A 20,661-nucleotide genomic window follows, 5' to 3' on the forward strand; every position below is an offset into this window, starting at 1 on the left:
AAATAAATAAATAAATAAATGTTTTTTTTTTTTTTAAGATTTTATTTATTTATTTGACAGATCACAAGTAGGCAGAGAGGTAAGCAGAGAGAGAAGGGAGGAAGCAGGCTCCCTGCTGAGCAGAAAGCCCGATGTGGGGCTCGATCCCAGGACGCTGGGATCATGACCTGAGCTGAAGGCAGCGGCTTTAACCCACTGAGCCACCCAGGCGCCCCAATAAATAAATCTTTTAAAAAATAATAAAAATAATGACTTTTATTTCTCAGTTATGAGTGCAATTTTGTAGAGAAGCTGGCAAATACAGAAAAGCAATAAGAAAAAAAAAAGACTTCTATGGTCATCACCTAGAGATAGCTACTGCTAACCTCTTGGTGTGACTGTTTCCATCTCCTTCTGGGGTTCAGCAACACACTGCCCACTACCCTTCCGGTAAATTCAGTAAATTCCCATTATCCCGTAAGAGAATCTCAGTGGGTTATCACTGCTGCAAAGTAAAAACAAATCAGCCTATACAACGTTTTAATACGAGTGAAAAAAAAAACAAACAACCCAACCAAATGAGTAAAAAGGCAAACAAAGCAATGGCAATTTCAAATTACTCACGAGAATAGCAAAGACATCGGTTAATTCTTTTTCCATAAATGAACTAAAATGACACACTTTATTTGATGCATCTATCAGTACGTAAAATTCTCTTCTTTGTCCGATTTTGCTAGTTATATGGGTCTTACACGGCCAAGCTACTATATAAACATTTACTTACAGAGTTACAATTTACAAAGCACTTCTGTTCTAGGCAACTTGTGGAATGACAACTGGTGAGGGCAGGAGGCTGTTTGCAAGGCAGTAGTGATGAGGGCAGAAGGCAAGCTGAGGACAGACAAAACACAAGCTGACACCCCACAACCCAGGGAGATATGTGTGACATTCCTAAGGCACTTCCCACTGCCCTCTCGGAAGGGTCAAATGGTGAGCTGATAAAGATCAGATTCCTGCGAGACTCGAGTCTCCATCAGCACACCAAGGTCTTAGTGATTTTTAAAAAAATTTTTTTATTTGTTAAAGTGAGAGAGAGAGAGAGAGCACAGTCAGGCAGAGTGGCAGGCAGAGGCAGAGGGAGAAACTGGCTCCCCGTGGGGCAAGGAGCCCGATGCAGGACTCGATCCCAGGATACTGGGATCGTGACCTGAGCCAAAGGCAGCCACTCAACCAACTGAGCCACCCAGGTATCCCGTCTTAGTGATTTTTTAACAAGATTTTTATTTATTTATTTGAGAGAGAGAGAGAGAGAGCATGTGCATGTGGAAAGCAGATGCTTGCATGAGCAGGGGAGGGACAAAAGCAGACTCTTCACTGAGCAGGGAGCCCTTACCTGGGGCTGGATCCCAGGACCCCAAGGTCATGATCCGAGCCAGAGGCAGCTGTTTAACCTAACTGAGCCACCAAGGTGCTCTGTCTCTGTGATTTACAAGGAGAAAGTCTTTTCATCAATAGCCTAACTTCTAGAGAACCTGAGCTAGGCAAAGTATAAGACTCCTCAAGGAAACTCCCAAGGGTCCTATTGTTAGTGCCTTATTAGAAGGAAAAGCAACCTGAACTTGGCAAATACCGGGCCTCCCGCATCCTGTAAATCTTCTTTAGCATATCAAAGTCCTTTTGAAAATCTCCCTTTTTCATTACCTCCCCCGACTTCCAGGTATATTATCAGGCATTCCTTACAACCCCAGGGCAGCAGCACTTTCTTCCCCTGGGTCCTTGATAGGTCCCCCAATAATGGGTCCGTGATTAAAGGAGTGAGACTGATACAAAGCGAAGGTCAAGCAAAGCTTTATTTCACGCCAAGCATCAAGAATCAAACCGAACGTTCGGGGCCGCACCTCTTACAAGAGAGGGCGACCTTTCTCTGTTTCACAGACTAGCTTCTAAGGGCAAAGGCCATGTGGTTGGGCCTGGCCACGCACAGGTGGCCAATGAGATTGTAACACACAGAGGAAACTCCACAGTCATGTTAGGTCACGCATAAGTGACCAATTGAATTACAATTTACCCTATAGTAGACATTTGACCTAGCCTATCACCTTGGTTAGAATTGGTGCCCAAAAGGCTCCCAAAGGGCGGGGCCCATACTCCTTGGTAACCAGGGAGACAGTATGCAACCCCCCACTGATCGGTTGTCTCCACCTGGCCTGACCCACCCTTGTATCTGGGCTTTGTTACCTGGGGCTGGTTTCCAGGACTTGTTTTTAAGTAAGTCTCCTGGGGAAAGGGGAGCAGGGACAGTTTAAGGGTTAAACAACAAGGTTTTTGTTTAACAGATGGATGCCTCTGGCTAAATAGGTCCTTATAGTCCTGTCCCGTGCTTCTTAAAAACCACCTTTTTTTGCACCAAGGAGGTTTCAAGAATTCTTCCTTGGCCTGCTCCAGACCTCACCAACATTCCCAGATGACATCAGTAGGATGCCCAGGTGTTGTAGGATTTCTCTGCCTTTAGTGCCCACGGTTCTTGGTCACCCCACTTCAGAGAATGAAGACATAGACCAGAGGAAGAATGGTGGGCAGAAAAGCAAAGTTTATTTAATAATTGTATAAAGCAGGGCACCTGGGTGGCTCAGTGGGTTAAAGCCTCTGCCTTCGGCTCAGGTCATGATCCCAAGGTCCTGGGATCCAGCCCTGCATCGGGCTCTCTGCTCAGCGGGGAGCCTCCTTCCTCCTCTCTCTCTCTCTCTCTCTCTCTCTCTGCCTACTTGTGATCTGTCTGTCAAATAAATAAATGAAATCTTTAAAAAAATAATAATTGCACAAAGCTCCTGGAGGGGGGGGCCGGCCAGAGGGTGGCCCTGGAGTTTCTAAGTTTAGGGGTTTTTATGAGCTCTTTCATAGAACTACCTTAAGCAATCAGGGTGTACCGAGCCCTGCCAATCGCTTTGGTCACACATCTGTCTACCTACTAGATTACTGTCAACTTGCTGATGGTCCTTTTTTGTTGACATCTAGGAGCTTATGTCTTAACTGCCCCTTGCCCGTGATATTGACAAATGCTTTGGGATTAACTGCCTTATTTTAGGACACCTTACAGAAGTCATTTCCACCAAGGCTGCAAAGCAGAAGGCTAGTGCGGTCCTGTCTAACCCGCAAAGCAGTGATGTTTTATTCTAGCTGTCCTTGATGAGGGAACAGAAGGCTGGCTGAGGACAAAGCAAAAGGCTGACACCCTGTAACCTTCCCCCATCCCCATCCCTGGGTGGGACATATGGGACGTTCTTGAGGAATCTCCCAACTATCTTAATGTTAATACCTTGCTAAGAAGGGAAAAACAGACCTTGAGAATGACAAGGCCTCTGGTATCCGATGTCTTGTAGGTCTTCTTTAGCATATGAAAGTTCTGTTGAAACCTCCCTTTTTCCTTACCTCCCCCAACCTTAACGTTTGTACACAACCTGTCACCCCTCACAACCCCGGGGGCAGCAGCTCTTCTTGCCCACGGGTCCTGTCCCTGTGCCTTAACAAACCACCACTGTGCACCAAAGATGTCTCAAGAATTCTTTCTTGGTCATCGGCTCCAGACTCCACCCCACTGAACCGAACCTATGTTCTAAAACTCCATCACCTTGACTCCATATTTTCTTGTTGGAGTCCCTGGCCCTGACTACCTCACTGTCCAACTCACTCTTAACACAGAGAACCCTGTTTGTACCAGGACAACCTACATGAAGAACACGGTTGATGGGGCCAGGAATTTACTCTTGATTTAAGGCATGTATTATCAGTTTAAGTGTAAGTATACCAGACTCTCCCCACCCAGGGTTTGGGAATTATGACTCACAGACCTCTACTCAGTCCATGCAGCGTGTGTGAAAACTTGGAGCTGTGACATGACCATCTTTTGCCATGGGAATGGAGCAGCAGACAAAACCAGGGGCACGTGTGAGATGCAGGTTTCAAGGATAAAGTAACAGCAAACATGAAACCCACAGGCAAGAACATGCTAGGTGTGTTCAAGGGGCCAGCCACAGTGGTGATAGGAGGAGATAGGCTTGGGAGGAATCCAGCAAAGCCTGATTCACACATGATAGGGAGGCGGAGTGTATATTCTAAGTGGCAAGAGGAAACCGTTGGAGGAAGGGGTGTTTAAGCAGGAAAATGACAAGATCAACTTCCTTTTTAGGAAGCTGGCTTTGACCGCTGTGTGGACACTGTTTGGACAAGGCAGGGAGATAAGAAGTAGTCCTTGCTCTGGGGGAGGCAGTGGTGCTTGAGGTAGGTGATCTGCTGGGGGATGGTGGGAAGGAGGAAACCAGTGATTCCACTCTGCCTCTCAGGGGAAAGCATAAAATTTTCTCCATAAAATGGGGTTTACAGGCTCCCGTTGCGTTCTTAGGAATGTTGACAGTTAAGGGAGTTAACACAGGATAAATGGTTGGTAAAAGTAATTTTTCAGTAAGGGTAGCTGTTATTGTTATTATTCCTCTAATAATAAAAAAGAGCCCTCATGGAGCCTCACCACATTCTAGTGTGGAAAATAGACAAAACAGGGGCGCCTCGGTGGCTCAGAGGGTTAAAGCCTCTGCCTTCGGCTCAGGTCATGATCTCGGGGTCCTGGGATCGAGCCCCACATCGGGCTCTCTGCTCATCAGGGAGCCTGCTTCCTCCTCTCTCTCTGCCTGCCTCTCTGCCTGCTTGTGATCTCTGTCTGTCAAATAATAAATAAAATCTTAAAAAAAAAAAAAAGAAAATAGATAAAACAAGTAGTAAAAAGGAGATAGGGGGCGCTGTGGCAAGACATGTGCCTTCCCTGGAAATAAAAGCAATTAAAAGCAATTAAGCAATCAAGGATTTCATTCTTGTTCTGTTTTGTCTTGCTTACGGTCCTTCTATCTGAAATTGCTTCTCTCGCTGACAACCTTCTTTCTTTTACTTCTTTCCAACAGGAGATTTTTTATGATCATTTCCCAAAGAAATACCCTATTTTTTTTTTAAAGATTTAATTTATTTATTTGAAAGAGAGAAAGAGAGTGAGCGAGAAGGAAGAGAGGGCAGAGCAGAGAAGCAGAGGGAGAGAGAGAGAGCATCAGACTCCCCGCTGAGCAGGGAGCCCCTGGAATCATGACTGGAGAAGATGCTTAATGGACTGAACCACCCAGGTGCCCCAGTACTACCTGATTTCTAAGAAGTCCTGTAAAATTAGTCCTCTCCTGACAGGAAGAAATCTCCTTCAGGAGCCTGGATTCATTTCCTTGCCTTGGAGAGAATCTAAGACCCCACCTAGCCCAGGGTGCAAACCCAAACCAGGGCCAGGTGCCAGGTGAGACCAGCAGGAAGGAGATTCACACTTGGAGTTCTTCTCTAAGGCATCTTCTCTAACCCCTTTAGGCCATTGGGTTCCCTTCCAGATCTGTAGGCTGGGACTGGGGACTAGGAGGTGGCCTCTGCTGAGCAAGGGGATGAGGGGATGAGGGAGGCACTGCCTGACAGGAATAGCCATCATTTGTCAACATTCCACAAACTTTAGAGGTAATTTTTTTTTTAAAGATTTTATTTATTTATTTGACAGACAGAGATCACAAGTAGGCAGAGAGGCAGGCAGAGAGAGAGAGAGGAAAGGAAGCAGGCTCCCTGCTGAGCAGAGAGCCCAATGTAGGGCTCCATCCCAGGACCCCGGGGCCATGACTTGAGCTGAAGGCAGAGGCTTAACCCACTGAGCCACCCAGGCGCCCCTAGAGGTAATTTTTAAAAATACAAACACGTACATTCAGGTAATACATCTGCATAGTACCAAAAAAAAAAAAAAAAGGATAACTACTAAATACCCCCCAACTCTTACTTAGAGATATTCTATGCATTTACAGACAACTTTCTAACCTAAATGGTAGCTTACTTAATACACTTTGGCGTCTTGCTTTTGTCACTTAATTATATAACTCTCTATGCAGAATTTCCTATATGTCTGTATATAGAGCTATGTAATAGTTGGACATAGGTGTCAAAATTTCTTTAACCAGCCTCCTACATACAGAGATTTAGACTATTTCCAGTCTTTTGCTGTTAGAAACAGCATTATAAAGAACATCCTTATACAAATGTCATTGCTTGTGGTGCAGAATTTTAAATTTTTATGGAGTTTGATTTATCATGCTTCTTTGGCTTCTTGGTTTGGGTCATATTCAGTAAGCCTTTTCTCTTGGTAATACTTTTTTTTTTTTTGAAGGTTTATTTATTTATTTGTCAGAGAGAGAGAGCCTGCACAAGCAGGGGGAGTGGCAGGCAGAGGGAGAAGCAGGCTCCCTACTCAGCAAGGATCCCAGTGCAGGACTTGATCCCAGGACTCCAGGATCATGTCCTGAGCTGAAGGCAGTCTAAGCCACCCAGGATTCCTGTCGAAAAACTTCCTTTTCCTTTTTGTAGTACTTCTATGGTTTTACTTTTTCATTTATATCTCTCATAAATAAATAAATAAATAAATAAATAAATAAATAAATAAATAAAATCTTTAAAAATCATTTATATCTTTGTTTGGATTTTCTTTTGTGTAGGTATGATATTGGCATCCAGATTAGGATCTCCTCCCCAATCTCCCCAGCAAACGCTCTGCTGGGCATTTCAGGTGAGTGTTCTCACTATACCCCAGGACCTAGTAATATATATCCTTATTTTACAGGTGAAAAAAAAGCAAAGTGTCAGAGAGGTAGAGGCCCGGGGCCCAGCTCACTCAGGGAATAATAAGAAACTAGGTTCCAAAGGAAAACCCAGTGACCCCACCCTTAACTGCCATAAAAATAGCCTTTATTTTGAGCCAAGCAATTGCTGTAAAATAAATAAATTTTCTATTTTGGAACAGCTTTGGAGTTACAGAAAATAGCCCAGGGAGTACAGAGAGTTTCCATAGAGAGAATAGGACATAGGTTCCGTATACTCAGACTCGGTTTTTCTGATTACTACTATCTTACCTCACTTTGACATTTTTCACAATAGATGAACCAATATTCACACATTCTTATTATCTAAAATCCAACCTTTATTCAGGTTTGCTTAAATGCTCCTTTTTTTGGTTCCACATCCCTACCCTTCCCTATCTCCATTACACTTAACAGGGTTCATCTCTCCTAAGGCTCCTCTTAGCTGTTCACAGTTTCACAGACTCTCCCTGCTTTTTGATGAACTTGACAATTTGGGGTAGTAGTAACCAGGGATCCTGTTAGAATGTCTCACGTGTGGGGTTTGTCCGACGTTTTCTTATGACTGGACTAGGGTGACAGGTTTTAGTGTGATTCTCATCCCATCATTCTGAGAGCGCATACCATCAACGTGACATCATCACTGTGGGTGTTGACCTTGACTGTCTGAGAAAGTGTTTGCCAAGTATTATCCAGGTAAAGTTACTTGCGCTCGCACCCATACTGCCCTGTTTGGGAGGAAATCACAGTGTGCAGCTCCCATTAAGAGTAAAGAGTGAGGCTCTACCTCCTTGAAGTTTCTACATAAATTATCCGAAATCCTGCACAGGAAATTTACCTATACTTCCTCATTTATTTATTTAATTTGGCAATGACTTACTTACAAACGCACACAGAATTACATGTACTTAACCATTTTACATTGACTTATACTCAGCGATTACTTTTAATTTTGTTTGAAACTGGCCATGGGTAGACGTCCAGCGATGAAGCACGGATCTGGTGGGAAATTTATAACCCAAACCCATTAGATGGTGAGACCCTCCCTTGCACCTCACTGAGCCTCCCAGGTCCCCAACCGCATTTACGAAGATGTACAAATACTCTTCCCCGCCGCCCCGCTTTACGGACCCACAAGTTAACTTACTAGATACACTTGTTCAGAGTCTCGGTTTTTATTAATTTTTAAGAATAAGTCTTTAAATTTAGAAGACATCCGGGAGGTCGCCCCTTATCTCGGCCGCTGGGTGGAGCCTTCCCGGGCCTGGGGCTCCGCAGCCGCGCGTCGGATCCCCGCTCCCACCGCCCGCCGCCGGCACTCCCACCCCGACCCCGGGCCCCCGGTGGTCCGGCGGCGGCGGCGCGCGGGGAAAGGGCCGTCTCGGCGCCGCGCCCCGCCCCGGCCTCTGTGACGTCCGCGCCGGAACCTGGAATTCGGCTCCGGGAGCTGGCGACGGCGGAGGTGGTAGCGGCCGGAGCGGGTCTCCGGCGGCCTGTCCGGGGCGCGCGGCGCAGCCATGAGCGAGTCCAGTGCCAGTGCGCTCCCGCCAGGCAGGCGCAGCAGGCAGACCTTCATCCACCCAGGTAGGGCGGCGGGGACCGCGCTCCCGGCGGCCGGCGGGCAAGCTGCCGGGAGCTTGGCGCGGGCCCAGCCCCTCGCCACCTGCCCGCGCCGGGCGCTCCTGGCTTTGGGGGAAAGCGCATTTCTCTTACTCCTGGTCTCCCTTCTGCAACCCCCCGTCGCCCAATTCCGAGGGCGCAAAAGAAGCATCAGAGTGGGAGTCCTGACCGTGTGATGCCTTCTCGTTACTGCTTTAGGGATCCCTTATGTGGTAACTGAAAAGAGTATGAGAGCCCCGCCAACCCTACCATTCTGGCACGAGGTGCCTTGCCTCCCAGACATTTCAGACTTTACCATTAGACACACTTGGAAACGAATTCCGCCTTGGCTGTGTATTGCTGTGTATCTTTGGTAAGTGTCTTGCCTTCTCTGAGCCTCGGATTCTTTAGCAGTAAAATGGAACTAGGATGTTAGTAGAATCAATTGAGAGAAAAATATGTGAAGTGCCTGGTACATAAAAAGGCACCAAAAAAAAAAAAAAACGGTAGACAGCCAAGTGTTATCATCTTTTTCCCTTTTTACTGAGTAAAACTTAAAGTGACGTCTAAACTCTGTGGATTTTTACGTAAACATGTACAACTGCCACCCGATTGAGATAGAAAAGTTGCCAGCACCTAGGCAGGCTCCTTACAGCATTCCCATCTTACCTTTGTCCTTAACAAAACACAAGACCCTGCTGTGAGTTTTATAAGCAGCGTTTCCTCTCTTTCAATTTGAGTATAGAAATTTTGTTACAAGGATTTACAGTAAACCATGGGTGTGGATTTGGACATGGGGCCCTTATGATTGGATTGTTCTTCACATCTAGGAGAAGAAAAAGACAAAGAAAGACATCTGGAGGGATCCAGACCCTGGGAACTTGCTCAGGAATCAGAAGACAGAAGTCAAGTTCCATTTGATGCTAATTATTTTCTAGCTTGTTAATAGTGCTGACATCAGCCCAACTTCAGCCTTTTAATGGTAGCCATTCAAGTATTTTCCTAGTTGGTTTCCATTTATCTTCCTCTTATTTTAGCACAATCCATCACCTTTAAGATGCTGACCCTGGTTTCCCAAAAGGGGCATGATGAGATTCATCTGTCATGGATCTTTGCTGGGTGTTAAAGGAGACTCTCTAGACATCTTTTTTAGAAGAGTCATAACTGGCCCCTCTGACTAAAAGGTCTTCCTGTCCCTCGGACAAATGATGCTTTATGACCTTGTATCCACCAGCATGGCTGGGAGGCTCAGAAGGGACCGTGTTTGTAACTTTGTTGTACTTTGTAAATGGTGGCCTGCTGTATGGGCATCACGGGAGGACAGTTGGAGCCAGGCAGGAGACAAAGGGGTTCTGGTTTACAGATCGGGAAATATGCATCCTTCTAAATGATGAAACAGATCATATCGTTCCCCTTCTTAAGTTAAAACTTTCCAGTGGTATCCCATTGTGCTCAGCCCTCATCTCTCTTCCTCTGACTGATTTCCCTGCTTATGTCTTCAAAGCACTTATCACCATCTGAAGTCATCTGGTTTGCTTTTCTTGTCTCTTAGCTGTCTCTCCTTCTCAAATGTGGGTCCCGTGAAAAGTAGAGGCTTTGTTTTCTTCTCCTAGGATATAGAACAATGTCTGGTACATAGTAGATGATGGATATGTGTTGAATGAATGAATGGATGAATGAAGTGTAGCCAAAGCCACATTGACATCTGTAGTGTAGAGGTTGAGAATCTGGACTCTGGAGTCCCAGATGCAAATCCTCATTTTCCATGTCCTGGTCTTGCCTTTCTGCAAAGCACTTAACGTGCTCCGTGCCTCAGTTTTCCTTTGTGTGTGTGTGTGTGTTTTAAATATTTTTGTTTGACAGAGAGAGACACAGCAAAAGAGGGAGCACAAGCAGGGGGAGCGGGGGAGGGAGAATCAGGCTTCCTGCCAAGTGGGGAGCCCGACGCAGGGCTCCATCCCAGGACCCTGGGAACATGACCAGAGCTGAAGGCAGAGGCTTAACCTACTGAGCCACCCAGGCGCCACTTCCTTATGTATTAAATGGAAGTCATGATTGTATCTACTTCAGGAGGTCAGTATAAGGATTAGAGTTAATTAACATAAAAAACTTGGTAAGTACTTATATTATCTATACTGTGTAACAAATTATCCCCAAACTTCTCTAAGCTTAGAATAGTGATAATCACTTTTATCTCACAGTTTCTGCAAGCCAGGAATTTGGGGATGACCTATCTGGTTCTGGCTCAGGGTCTCTTATGAAGTCGGATTCACGGTGAGGGCCCGGGATGCCATCCTCTGAAAGCTTGCCTGGGGCCAACAGATCCTTTCCAGAGATGACTTGCTCATAGGAATGGCAAATGGACGGACACTGGCTGTTGGCAGGAAGCCTCTCAGTACAGACCTCCCAGAGGCTGCTTGAGTGCCCTGTGGACATGACTTTCCCTGGAGCATATGATCCAGGAGAGAGCATGGAAGAAGCCTAATGTCTTTTATCATCTGGAGAGCTTCGAGATCACACACCCTGTTATTTCTTTTCTTTCTTTCTTTTTTTTTTTTTTTAAGAATTTATTTATTTGACAGAGAGAGACACAGCGAGAGAGGGAACACAAGCAGGGGGACTAGGGGAGGGAAAGCAGGCTTCCCAATAAGCAGGGAGCCCGATGAGGGGCTCAATCCCAGGACGCTAAGATCATGACCTGAGCCAAAGGCAGATGCTTAACCACTGAGCCACCTAGGTGCCCCACACACCCTATTATTTCTGCAGTATTTTTTTTTTATTTCTGCAGTATCTTATTGGTCACATGGATCAGCCCTGTTCAGTGTAGAAAGGACCCATGGAAGGGTGTGAATGTCAGGGTATTTTCAGGGAGAGGATCATTGGCAGCCACCCTGGAGACTGGCTGCCACAGCGCCATGTAAGTGTTAACTGTTGTTGATAACATCTCTGTTCCCACTAGATGATGAGTCCCAGGAAGACAAGGGCTGGGCCTCTTTGGCTCACCATCATGTCCGCATGCTTAGTACAGTGCTTGGTGCATAGTAGGCCTTCAGTGAATATTAGTTGAGTGGGATGCCTTTCATGATTTCATCCAACGATGCTTCTAGAGCCTATAAAGCCCCTCCTGTTCCCTCTGCCATGGGTGCCATTCATCACCTTGTTCCATTATAAGGCATACTCCTCTTTCAGTCCGGTGTCACTTCCTCCTGGAAGCCTTCCCTGACTGCCTCCCCTCTCGCAGGCTGGACTCTGTGTCCTTGCTCCGTGTCCACATGGCCCATGGGATTCACCCTGTCCAAGCTTCCGTTGAGCTGTATTCTCGCTTCTCTTGAGTTATATAATTTTTTTTTAAGATTTTATTTATTTATTTGACAGAGAGAGATCACAAGTAGGCAGAGAGGCAGGCAGAGAGAGAGGGGGAAGCAGGCTCCCCGCTGAGCAGAGAGCCCGACGCGGGACTCGATCCCAGGACCCTGGGATCATGACCCGAGCCGAAAGCAGAGGCCTTAATCCACTGAGCCACCCAGGCGCCCCGAGTTATATAATTTTTAAGAGCAGGGATTTCAGAATGGAACAGACCCAAGTTCAGACCGTGATTTGCCTCAGTTTCCACCACTATCAGTGAAGGTTCTGACAGGAGTAAAAGCTGGAAGACCACCTTCTCCCAGGACCTCTAGAGAGGATTGCTTCTATCACTCCCTGACCCCTGCTGCTTTCGCTTCACAGGAGGCTGCTGGTCCCTTCCCCCGAGGCTGCTGGTCCCTTCCAGTGTTCTCCTCCTCGGGTCTTGCAGTCACTATTCCTCTGCCTGATCTCAGTTTGAATGTCACCTCCTTGGAGAGGCAAAGACCCTGCCCTACCTCAGGTTCCCCCTAGGAGGCATTTGCGCCCCCCCCCCCCCCCCCCGCCTCGTCCCTCAGCCTCCTGGTTCCTGGAATGTTCTATGTTTACTGCATGGAATGACTCCTGGTGGCTTTTCCCGTTTACCAAATGTTTATCGTATTCCATTCGGTAAATACTTCATCCTACATCATCTTCAACTGGCACGTAGTGACTTTTAAATCGAGGTATGATTCACGTAACGGAATCAACCACTTGAAAGTATACAATTCAGTGGCATTTAGTACATTAGTGTTGTACAACCACTGCCTCTGTCCAGTTCCTAGACGTTTTCCTCTCCCCCAAAGGGAGCCCCGTGCCCATTAAGCGATCACTCCCAGATTTCCCCTCCGCCCAGCCCCTGACTACCAGCAATCTGCATTCAGTCTCTATGGATGGCCCTATTCCGGACATCGCCTATAAATGGGCTCATATAATACTGTGACCTTTTGTGACTGGCTTCTTCACTTAGCAGAAAGAAAGTTTTCGAGGCTCCTCTGTGTGGCAGCGTGTGGCAGTCCTTCATTTCTTTTTGTGGCTGAGTAATATTCCCTTCTGTGGTTATCCTGCCATTTGTATGTCCGTTCATCTGTTGATGGACATTTGGATTATTTCCATCTTCGGACTATTAGGAAAAAGGCTGCTGTGAGCACTTGTGTACAAGTGTTTGATGAACATCTGTTTTCAGCTCTCTTGGGTATATACTTAGGAGTGGAGTCACTGGATCCTATGGTCATTCTGTGCTTAACTTTCTGAGGATTGGCCAAACCCGGGGACTCTTTTTTTTTTTTTAAAGATTTATTTATTTGACAGACAGAGATCACAAGTAGGCAGAGTGGCAGGCAGAGTGAGAGGGGGGAAGCAGGCTCCCTGCTGAGCAGGGAGCCTGATGTGGGACTCGATCCCACGACCCTGAGATCATGACCTGAGCTGAAGGCAGAGACTTAACCCACTGAGCCACCCAGGCGCCCCTAAACTCAGGGACTCTTAACCCTTATGTGGGGGTTTACTGTGACCATTACCCCATAGTTCATCAGGGGAACCCAACAGACTCAACCAAGATGGGCTGATTGTCATCATGTGGCGGCCGGTCAGGATTGCAACTTACGTGATGGCTTCAGAGCTGCTCGCCTCTCCTCTCTCCTTGTCCAGGGGGCAGCACTCGGGGAAGGGTGACTATTTGGATTGACCCTATTTTCCACAGGGTGGGACTCGGTCTGGGCCTTTGGAGCAGGAACACTTGGAAAGGTAAAGAAATAAAACTAAGCTACCTCTTTATAGTCCTTCTGTGAGTGGGGGCTGGGACCCGGTGTGTTTTTTGTTTTTGTTTTTTTGTGTTAAGGTAAATAAAGACATCTGGCAGTAGTTTTTATGAAATCTGCCCGGTCCAGGTATAAATCCCAATGTGGGTGATTATCTGGTGTGTGACCTTGAACAAGTCCTGTTACCTCTCTGACCTTCAGTTTTCTCTGTAAAATGAGAATAGCCGTATTCCTGTCAGCTAGAAGTCGCTGAGAGGACTTTTTTTTTAAGGTTTTATTTATTTATTTGACAGAGAGAGAGAGAGAGAGAGAGACAGTGAGAGAGGAGCACAAGCAAGGGGAATGGGAGAGGAAGAAGCAGGCTTCCGCTGAGCAGGGAGCCCTACCTGGGGCTCGATCCCAGGACCCTGGGGTCATGACCCGAGCTGAAGGTAGATGCTTAACCCAGGCTCCCTGAGAGGATTTTTTTTTTAAAGATTGATTGATTGATTGATTGATTTTGGTGAGAGAGCTGGGGGGAGGGGCAGAGGGAGAGGATCCAAACAGACTCCCCACTGAGCATGGAGCCCAACGCCCGGGTTTGATAGCACGACCCTGAGATCATGACCTGAGCCAAAATCTAGAGTCGGACACTTAGCAACTGAGCCACCGAGGCGCACCGGTTCCTGAGAGGATTTACTGAGATAGGCACGTTGAAGAGTGAGTACCACACCTGGGAGATGCTGAACACTCAAGTGGTCCTATTGCTGTTATTATTATGTTATTATTGCTTGGAACTTCTCTAGCCTTAATATCGTAAAACTTGATGATTTCATGTGCTGTATACCTATATTTTCGGGGTTACGCTATTAGTTATATAGTTAGGCAACTATTTGGGTTGTTTTAGTCTGACACATTGTCTTAAACTAGAAGACAGTAACCCTTAATCCCGCAGTATTTATTTTGTTCCCCTTATCTGCTAAACCCATGCGTCAGGGTCACTTGTCACCCTTAAAGGTGCCCCAGGAGAGAGGGATCTTCTGCAGGTCTGGACGCAGCCAGAGGACTGCACAGGCCACGGAAGGCCACAAAAGGGCACGAAAGGCCATGGTGGTTCCCTGGTGAGCCAGCCAGCCGTCTGACTTGAGTTGTTTTTTCCCCCTCTGTCTGAAGAGGCTGGGTGAGCTCTGCCCAGCAACTCAGGCCAGATTAGGCCCAAAGGCCCTCTTTGGCTTTTTTTGTTTTGTTTTGTTTTGTTTTGTTTTTTTCAGGAAGTGAAGAATTTAGAGGGATAAAAGGGGGAAATGACTTTTCAGTGTTGTAAGCTTTGTTGCGTCTGGTTGCTTTTTAAAGGAGCTTTGTTTGAGTGTGGGACCACCCAGACCTTTGGTGGGGCTTCCCCCACCCACCCACCCCACCAGCAGCAGCAGGAGGAGGAGGAGGAGGAGGAAGGGAACTGACCCTGCATGAACCATGACCCAGTACCAGGCAAGGAACCAAGTAGTGAGAGAGACAGGCCAGAGACATGCTTTCCGGAAGTGTCTGGCCAAGCTGGGGAGACACTCGCTGAACAGGTAAAGAGGAAAATAGGGTAGTTAACAGCTAACCGTAACTGCTGAGAAGGAAGTAAAGGGGCGATGAGCTAGAGAGGGGGAGGCCCTACTTAGCTGAGGTGATCACAGAAGTCTCGCCAAGGTGTGGACTTCCGGGGTGGAGGTGGGCATGACCTTGGTGTATTTGAGGAGAACTCAGGCTGGAGCCTAGAGGAGGAGAAGAGGGGACGAGGTCAGGCAGGCAGGAGCCGGTTCCTGAGGATCCAGTCGGCCCGGTCAGCAGTTTGACCTTGGACTCATGTAGATTTCTTAAATTATTCACAGCAACTCACCAAGTATGATTTGCCCATTTTACACCCCTGGAAACTGAGGCTCTGAGAAGTTAATGATGAGCTGCTGAAACAGAAGGACATTAATGTTGTGACTCTGGAGCCAATGTGTCCGTGTGTTCATTTGAGAGATGTTTATTTGATTTATGATGTGCCGGGTACCATGCTAATTGCCGGGGGTGTCAGACTTTGGTTTGACTTTGGGCAAAGTTCTCTGAACTTCTTTATTGCAAGATGAAGGTAACACTTAAGAAGGACCCATGCAGGGGCACCTGGGTGGCTCAGTGGGTTAAAGCCTCTGCCTTTGGCTCAGGTCGTGATCCGAGGGTCCTGGAATCGAGCCCCGCGTCGGGCTCTCTGCTCAGCGGGAAGCCTGCTTCCCCCTCTCTCTCTGCCTGCTTGTTATCTCTATCTGTCAAATAAATAAATAAAATCCTTAAAAAAAAAAAAGAAGGACCCATGCTGTGACATGATGGTGAGGATCATGGGAGCTGAGTATATAAAGGGTTTGGCATAATCATGGTGCCTGGTAAATGCTCAGTGAAGTCTAGTTGTTTTGTTGCTTCCAGGAACATTGGAAATTTTTTTGGAAAAGTCTTGGTCAGGAAGAGAAACATTCCACATAAGGAGTAGCGTGGTCCGTAGCAAGATCCCTTACAACAAACATGAAACCTTTCTGTACATTGAGTTCTTCAGTAAATAACCAGACGTAGAGCACAGTATGCCAGGCACTGCTCTCAGCCAGGAGTCTGCACACTACAGCCCACGGGCCAAATCCAGCCTGCCACCTATTTTTAATAAATAAAGTTTTATTAGAACACAATCGTGCCCATTTATTTGTGGATTATGGCCTCTTTCCTGCAACAATGGTAGAGATGAGTAGTTGTGGCAAGAGCCCGGGTGATGATAGTAAGGACATTGTAAGGTTTGCTGACCTTTTTCTAGGTATGTAGTAGCCACCTAATCCTCGAGGTGGACCTGTCAGGTGGGAACGCCTGTCACCATTTTATAGGTGGGGAAACCGAGGCATGGAATGGTCAATAAGGTAACAAGTAGGCCTGGGATTTGAATCCAGGCTGTGGGCGTTGGAGGAACTCTGTCTGTCCTGTCTGTCTCCTCCCCAGACAGACAGAATCACAGTGATTGCTCCACAGAGAACCCACCGGATGCTCCACCCACCTGAAAGCCAGGAGATTCGGGTCCAGCGCCCAGCGTCACTCTGATTACCCAGTTAGTCACTCCTCATGAAGACTGTTTGCTCATCTGGTCATAAAGCCTTGGCCCCAGCCAGTCCCTAGGCCCCACCCAGGGCCCAGGTAGCGTGACTCACACAGGTCCTCCCAGCCTGGCAGTTAGTTCTAAAGTCTGGTAGATGGAGGAGGCTCCCAAGGCCCCTGGCTCCTCCCCTCTCGGACCAGGCTTTGGACTGTAAAGAACGAGGCCTCTCTACATTGTCCAATCCGGTAGCTACTGGCCACATGGGGCTATGCAATATAAATTTAATGACGTCTGATAAAATTAAAAATTCCTTAGTCTTTCCAGCCACATTTCAATTGCTCAGTAGCCCCGTGTGGCTGGTGGTCAGCATACTGGACAGTGCGGATACAGAACGTGTCCATCATTGCGAAAGGACAGTGCAGCCTGACATATGATGCCCTGGCATGGGATCTAGCCATGCCAAGCTGTGCAGCTCAAGGACAGAAATAGCCACGGGGCCCGCCAGAGAGATCTTGTTAAATCTGAGTAAGATAATGTCATTCCGCTGCTCAAAACCCCGCATGGCTCCCACCTTAGTAGACCAAAAGCCAGAGTCCTCACCATGGCTCACAGACCCTGTGTGATCTGGCCCATTTCTTCCCGCAACTCTTACCCCATCACTCTCCTCTCTGCTGACTCTCCTTCAGCCACACTGGCCTTCCTCTTGTTCCTTGAACTGACCGGGCGCAGTCCTGCCTCAGGGCCTTTGCCCTTGCTCTTTTCTTTCCCTTGAATAGCCATGTGGCTCTTTCCCTCCCTTCCTGTAGGCTTTGCTTAAACCCATCCCTGCCTTATTTTTCTCCATGCACTGTCAGCATCTGAAATATATTGTTCTTTTTTTTTTTTTAAAGATTTTATTTATTTACTTGACAGACAAAGATCACAAGTAGGCAGAGAGGCAGGCAGAGAGAGGAGGAAACAGGCTCCCCACTGAGCAGAGAGCCCGATGCGGGGCTCGATCCCAGGACCCTGAGATGATGACCTGAGCCAAAGGCAGAGGCTTTAACCCACTGAGCCACCCAGGTGCCCCGAAATATATTGTTCTTAACTTGATTGCTGTTGGTCTCCTCTGGCTAGATTGTAAGTCCCATAAAGGCAAGGGAATTTGTGTGATGTATTCAAAGCTGTGTCCCAGTCTTAGAACAGTGCTTGGCTGGTACCTAACAGTTGCTCAGTAAATGTTTTGGAGTGAGCAACTGGACGGATGGATGGATGGATGGATGGGCAGGCGTGTGGCCTTCCCACGAGGACAGTGATAAAACTCTGGCCTTGGACCCCTTGGTGGAGATGTCCTAGCAGCTTCAACTAGATCCCTTCAACTGTGACCCCTTGGTTTAGGGTTAGGGTGAGTTGTGAGCACAAATTATTTGAGGTCCTCCACCTCCAGTTAGCATCCAAAATAACAATGTCAAAGAATCTGAGTGGAAAGAAGTCCAGAAAGTTTTGAAATCAGTGTCTACATTGCCTTATTGGTAACCTCACAATGGATGTACCCAAGCCATTTGATCATTTCTTGATAACAGCAAAGCTTGCTTCTAGTAGGGCTCATTTGTGTGAAGTACCTTAAATAGAAGGATGTAACATACCATCAACATCCCAATCATTATTTTTTGCCAGCTTATTTTTCCTCCTCTAAATTTTTGTTTAATTGTGAAAAAATATTTATATATCATCCATATAGAGAAGAATGATATTCAGTGGTTAAATTCCTTAATGTTTTTCTCCCTTTCTGGTGCCCCTGCTTTGCTGGCTTGCTAAGCACATGCTTTGGTCTGCCTGGTAGGTGAGCCAACATTGTCCGTACCCCATGGACTAGATTCATTCATTCACTCATTCATTCATCCAGCAGGTGTTTTTTGAGCGTCCACTGTGTGTTAGGTTCTGTGCTAGACCCTGGGGACTCAGCAGTGCAGGACACAGATGGGCTCCCTGCCCCTGAAGGTTGCTAGTCCTAAGCCGGGGGAGGGAGAAGGTCAGAGACAAGGTGCAAGTAAACAGTTAGGCAGGAGGATAGGACTAGGGATGATTGCAGTGGGATGGGCACTCGGGAGATAGGGCAGAAGGAGCGAGTGAAAGCTCACTGAGGCAGGCAGCAAGTCTGCAAAACCCTCCTCTCTAGAGCCTCCTGCAGAGAGGGGCTCCATGCAGTTTGTCAAACAGAACTCATTCCCCCAGCGGCTGGCGAGAGGCCTGAACCAGATGACCCAGAAGGTCCCTTAGTGCCGGGAGTTTCCGTGATTCTGCAAGGGGGGAGAAAAACCCTGACGTGAACCCAGCACCATATGCGGTTGGACTAGGTTCTTGGCAGGCACTCGAGGGAGGCTGGTGGTGGTTTTAGTCCCATTTAGGTCACAGTTGGCCTGTGCCCACATCCTGGAAGTGTCCGTGCCTATGGGTAGGATCTCACGGCCCGTGGACAGAGCTGCCAAGAAAGTTGGGACTGAAGGAGGCCCTCCTGGTGCCCATTCCTCTGCCCATTCATTCATTCATCCTTCAGATGGAGGGCTCTCCATGAGCAAAACACTGCTCTAAGTCTGAGAGACAAACTTTTTCCTTACCCTGGAAAGATGCCAGATATCAGAAGTATTTAATGCCCACCCCTGACCCCACATCTCCTGCAATTACCCAGTCATCCTCCCACCTAGTTGCTGAAATCCAGTTCCAATGGCCAACAGATTCTAGACATTCCTAGATGGAGGCCCCCCAATGTCTCAAAAACGCTCCTGCCTCCCATACAAATGGCCAACAGGCTGCCACACACTGAGCACAGGACCTCGTTGGCTGTGCCAACAACACTCCCAGCTGGACCAACTCAGGAGAAAGTAGCTGTAAGGACATACTCTTATTCTCGAAGGATGAGAAAAGAGCAAGGCTCTGAGAGATGATGCAGCCTGTCTTTCTAAGAAAGTAGAACCGGAGTCTGTCATGATAGCAAAGCCTTGGGCGAGCCGCCATTTCTCTGGGCCCCAATTTCCCTGTTGAAAAGCCGAGCAGTGAAGCCTTCCCCAGCTACCGCTGCAGGTGGGTGTGGGAAATCAGGTGATGTCATGCTTTGACAGATGTGTGGTCCTTTGTGAAAATGAGGGAAGGTGGATCCTCATGACAGAAAGAGTGATGCCTGTGTTCAAAGGTAGGCTTGTGATTTTTTTTCTCTGTTTGAAGGTGAAGCACTTCCCAAGAACCTCTGAAGAGGATAAGTCATTCCCCTTCGATGACCGCCATTTTGAAACTACAGTTTTCCACCAGGGACTGTTGTTATGGAATATGAGTAGGAGTATACAGCGGAGCCATGAAATAATTTCTGTCTTTAGTGTTCACAGAGCACTCTCAAATCCGTGGCCCACTGAATCATGTCACGCTAAGGACTACAGCTTTGGCATTTGGCAGACCTGTGACAGGTTGCTCATTCCAGCACTTCCTACTGGGTGCGTGGGCAAGGCCCTTCACCTCGCCAAACCTCAGTTTCTTCATCCACAAAATGGGATAATGCTATTGCCACATACTGAGTACTTCCCATAGCCTGGCACAAGGTACGTGCTCAGTCAATCCTAGCTAATATTATTCGTGTGGTTTGCAATGCCACTGTCATGATCATGCTGATGAGGTCAGTGATATCATATGCCCCATTCCTGAGAAAGAAAAACATGTGACCCTGAGGCAGTCGTTGTCTCGCCTGGGGTGGCCTGGCTAGTGGGTGACAAGCCAACCCAGGCTCCAGCTCCTGCCCTCAGTTCCTGACCCTACAGTTGCTGAATATTCAGTTGCTGGGTGGTGCTCTGTATTCAAAGACCTTTGTTTGCGGTTAATAAGAGCTCTTTGTTGCTCTCCAGGAGGAGTGGCCTCCAGCCAGGGCCTGGACCCTTTAGCCTCCAGGCCCCTGTGCTCCCCACACCCCTGTGTTAGCTGCTGTTACTAATGGAAGTGGATCACATCCTCTGGGCGCGAGGGAGCAGGGAAATGGAAGGTTGAGTGAGACTCACCCGCTTGCACCCGGCAGTTGGCAGGGCTCCAGGCGCGTGTCTGTGTGTCATCTGCAGTGGGACAGCTGTCCCGTTGTGTCTGAACATGTTCATCGGAGAGGCCAACGTTACAAATCTGCACTGTCAGACTCCTGCTCAGAGGGCAAGGCCTT

General features: G+C 47.5%; 1 protein-coding gene across 1 annotated transcript in view; it reads left to right on the forward strand.

Annotated features, from left to right (window-relative positions):
• The first annotated feature begins 8,123 nt into the window (after window positions 1-8,123).
• Window positions 8,124-20,661, forward strand: part of TMC7 (transmembrane channel like 7) — a 55,703-nt gene continuing 43,165 nt past the window's right edge. The window contains exon 1 of the mRNA XM_080830485.1: window positions 8,124-8,255. Coding sequence (XP_080686611.1) covers window positions 8,189-8,255 — 67 coding nt within the window. The 5' untranslated portion in view covers window positions 8,124-8,188. The remainder of the gene's footprint in view (window positions 8,256-20,661) is intronic.

The sequence above is a fragment of the Martes martes genome (assembly GCF_963455335.1).
Source record: "Martes martes genome assembly, chromosome: 18".
In the NCBI taxonomy this organism is placed as follows: domain Eukaryota; kingdom Metazoa; phylum Chordata; class Mammalia; order Carnivora; family Mustelidae; genus Martes; species Martes martes.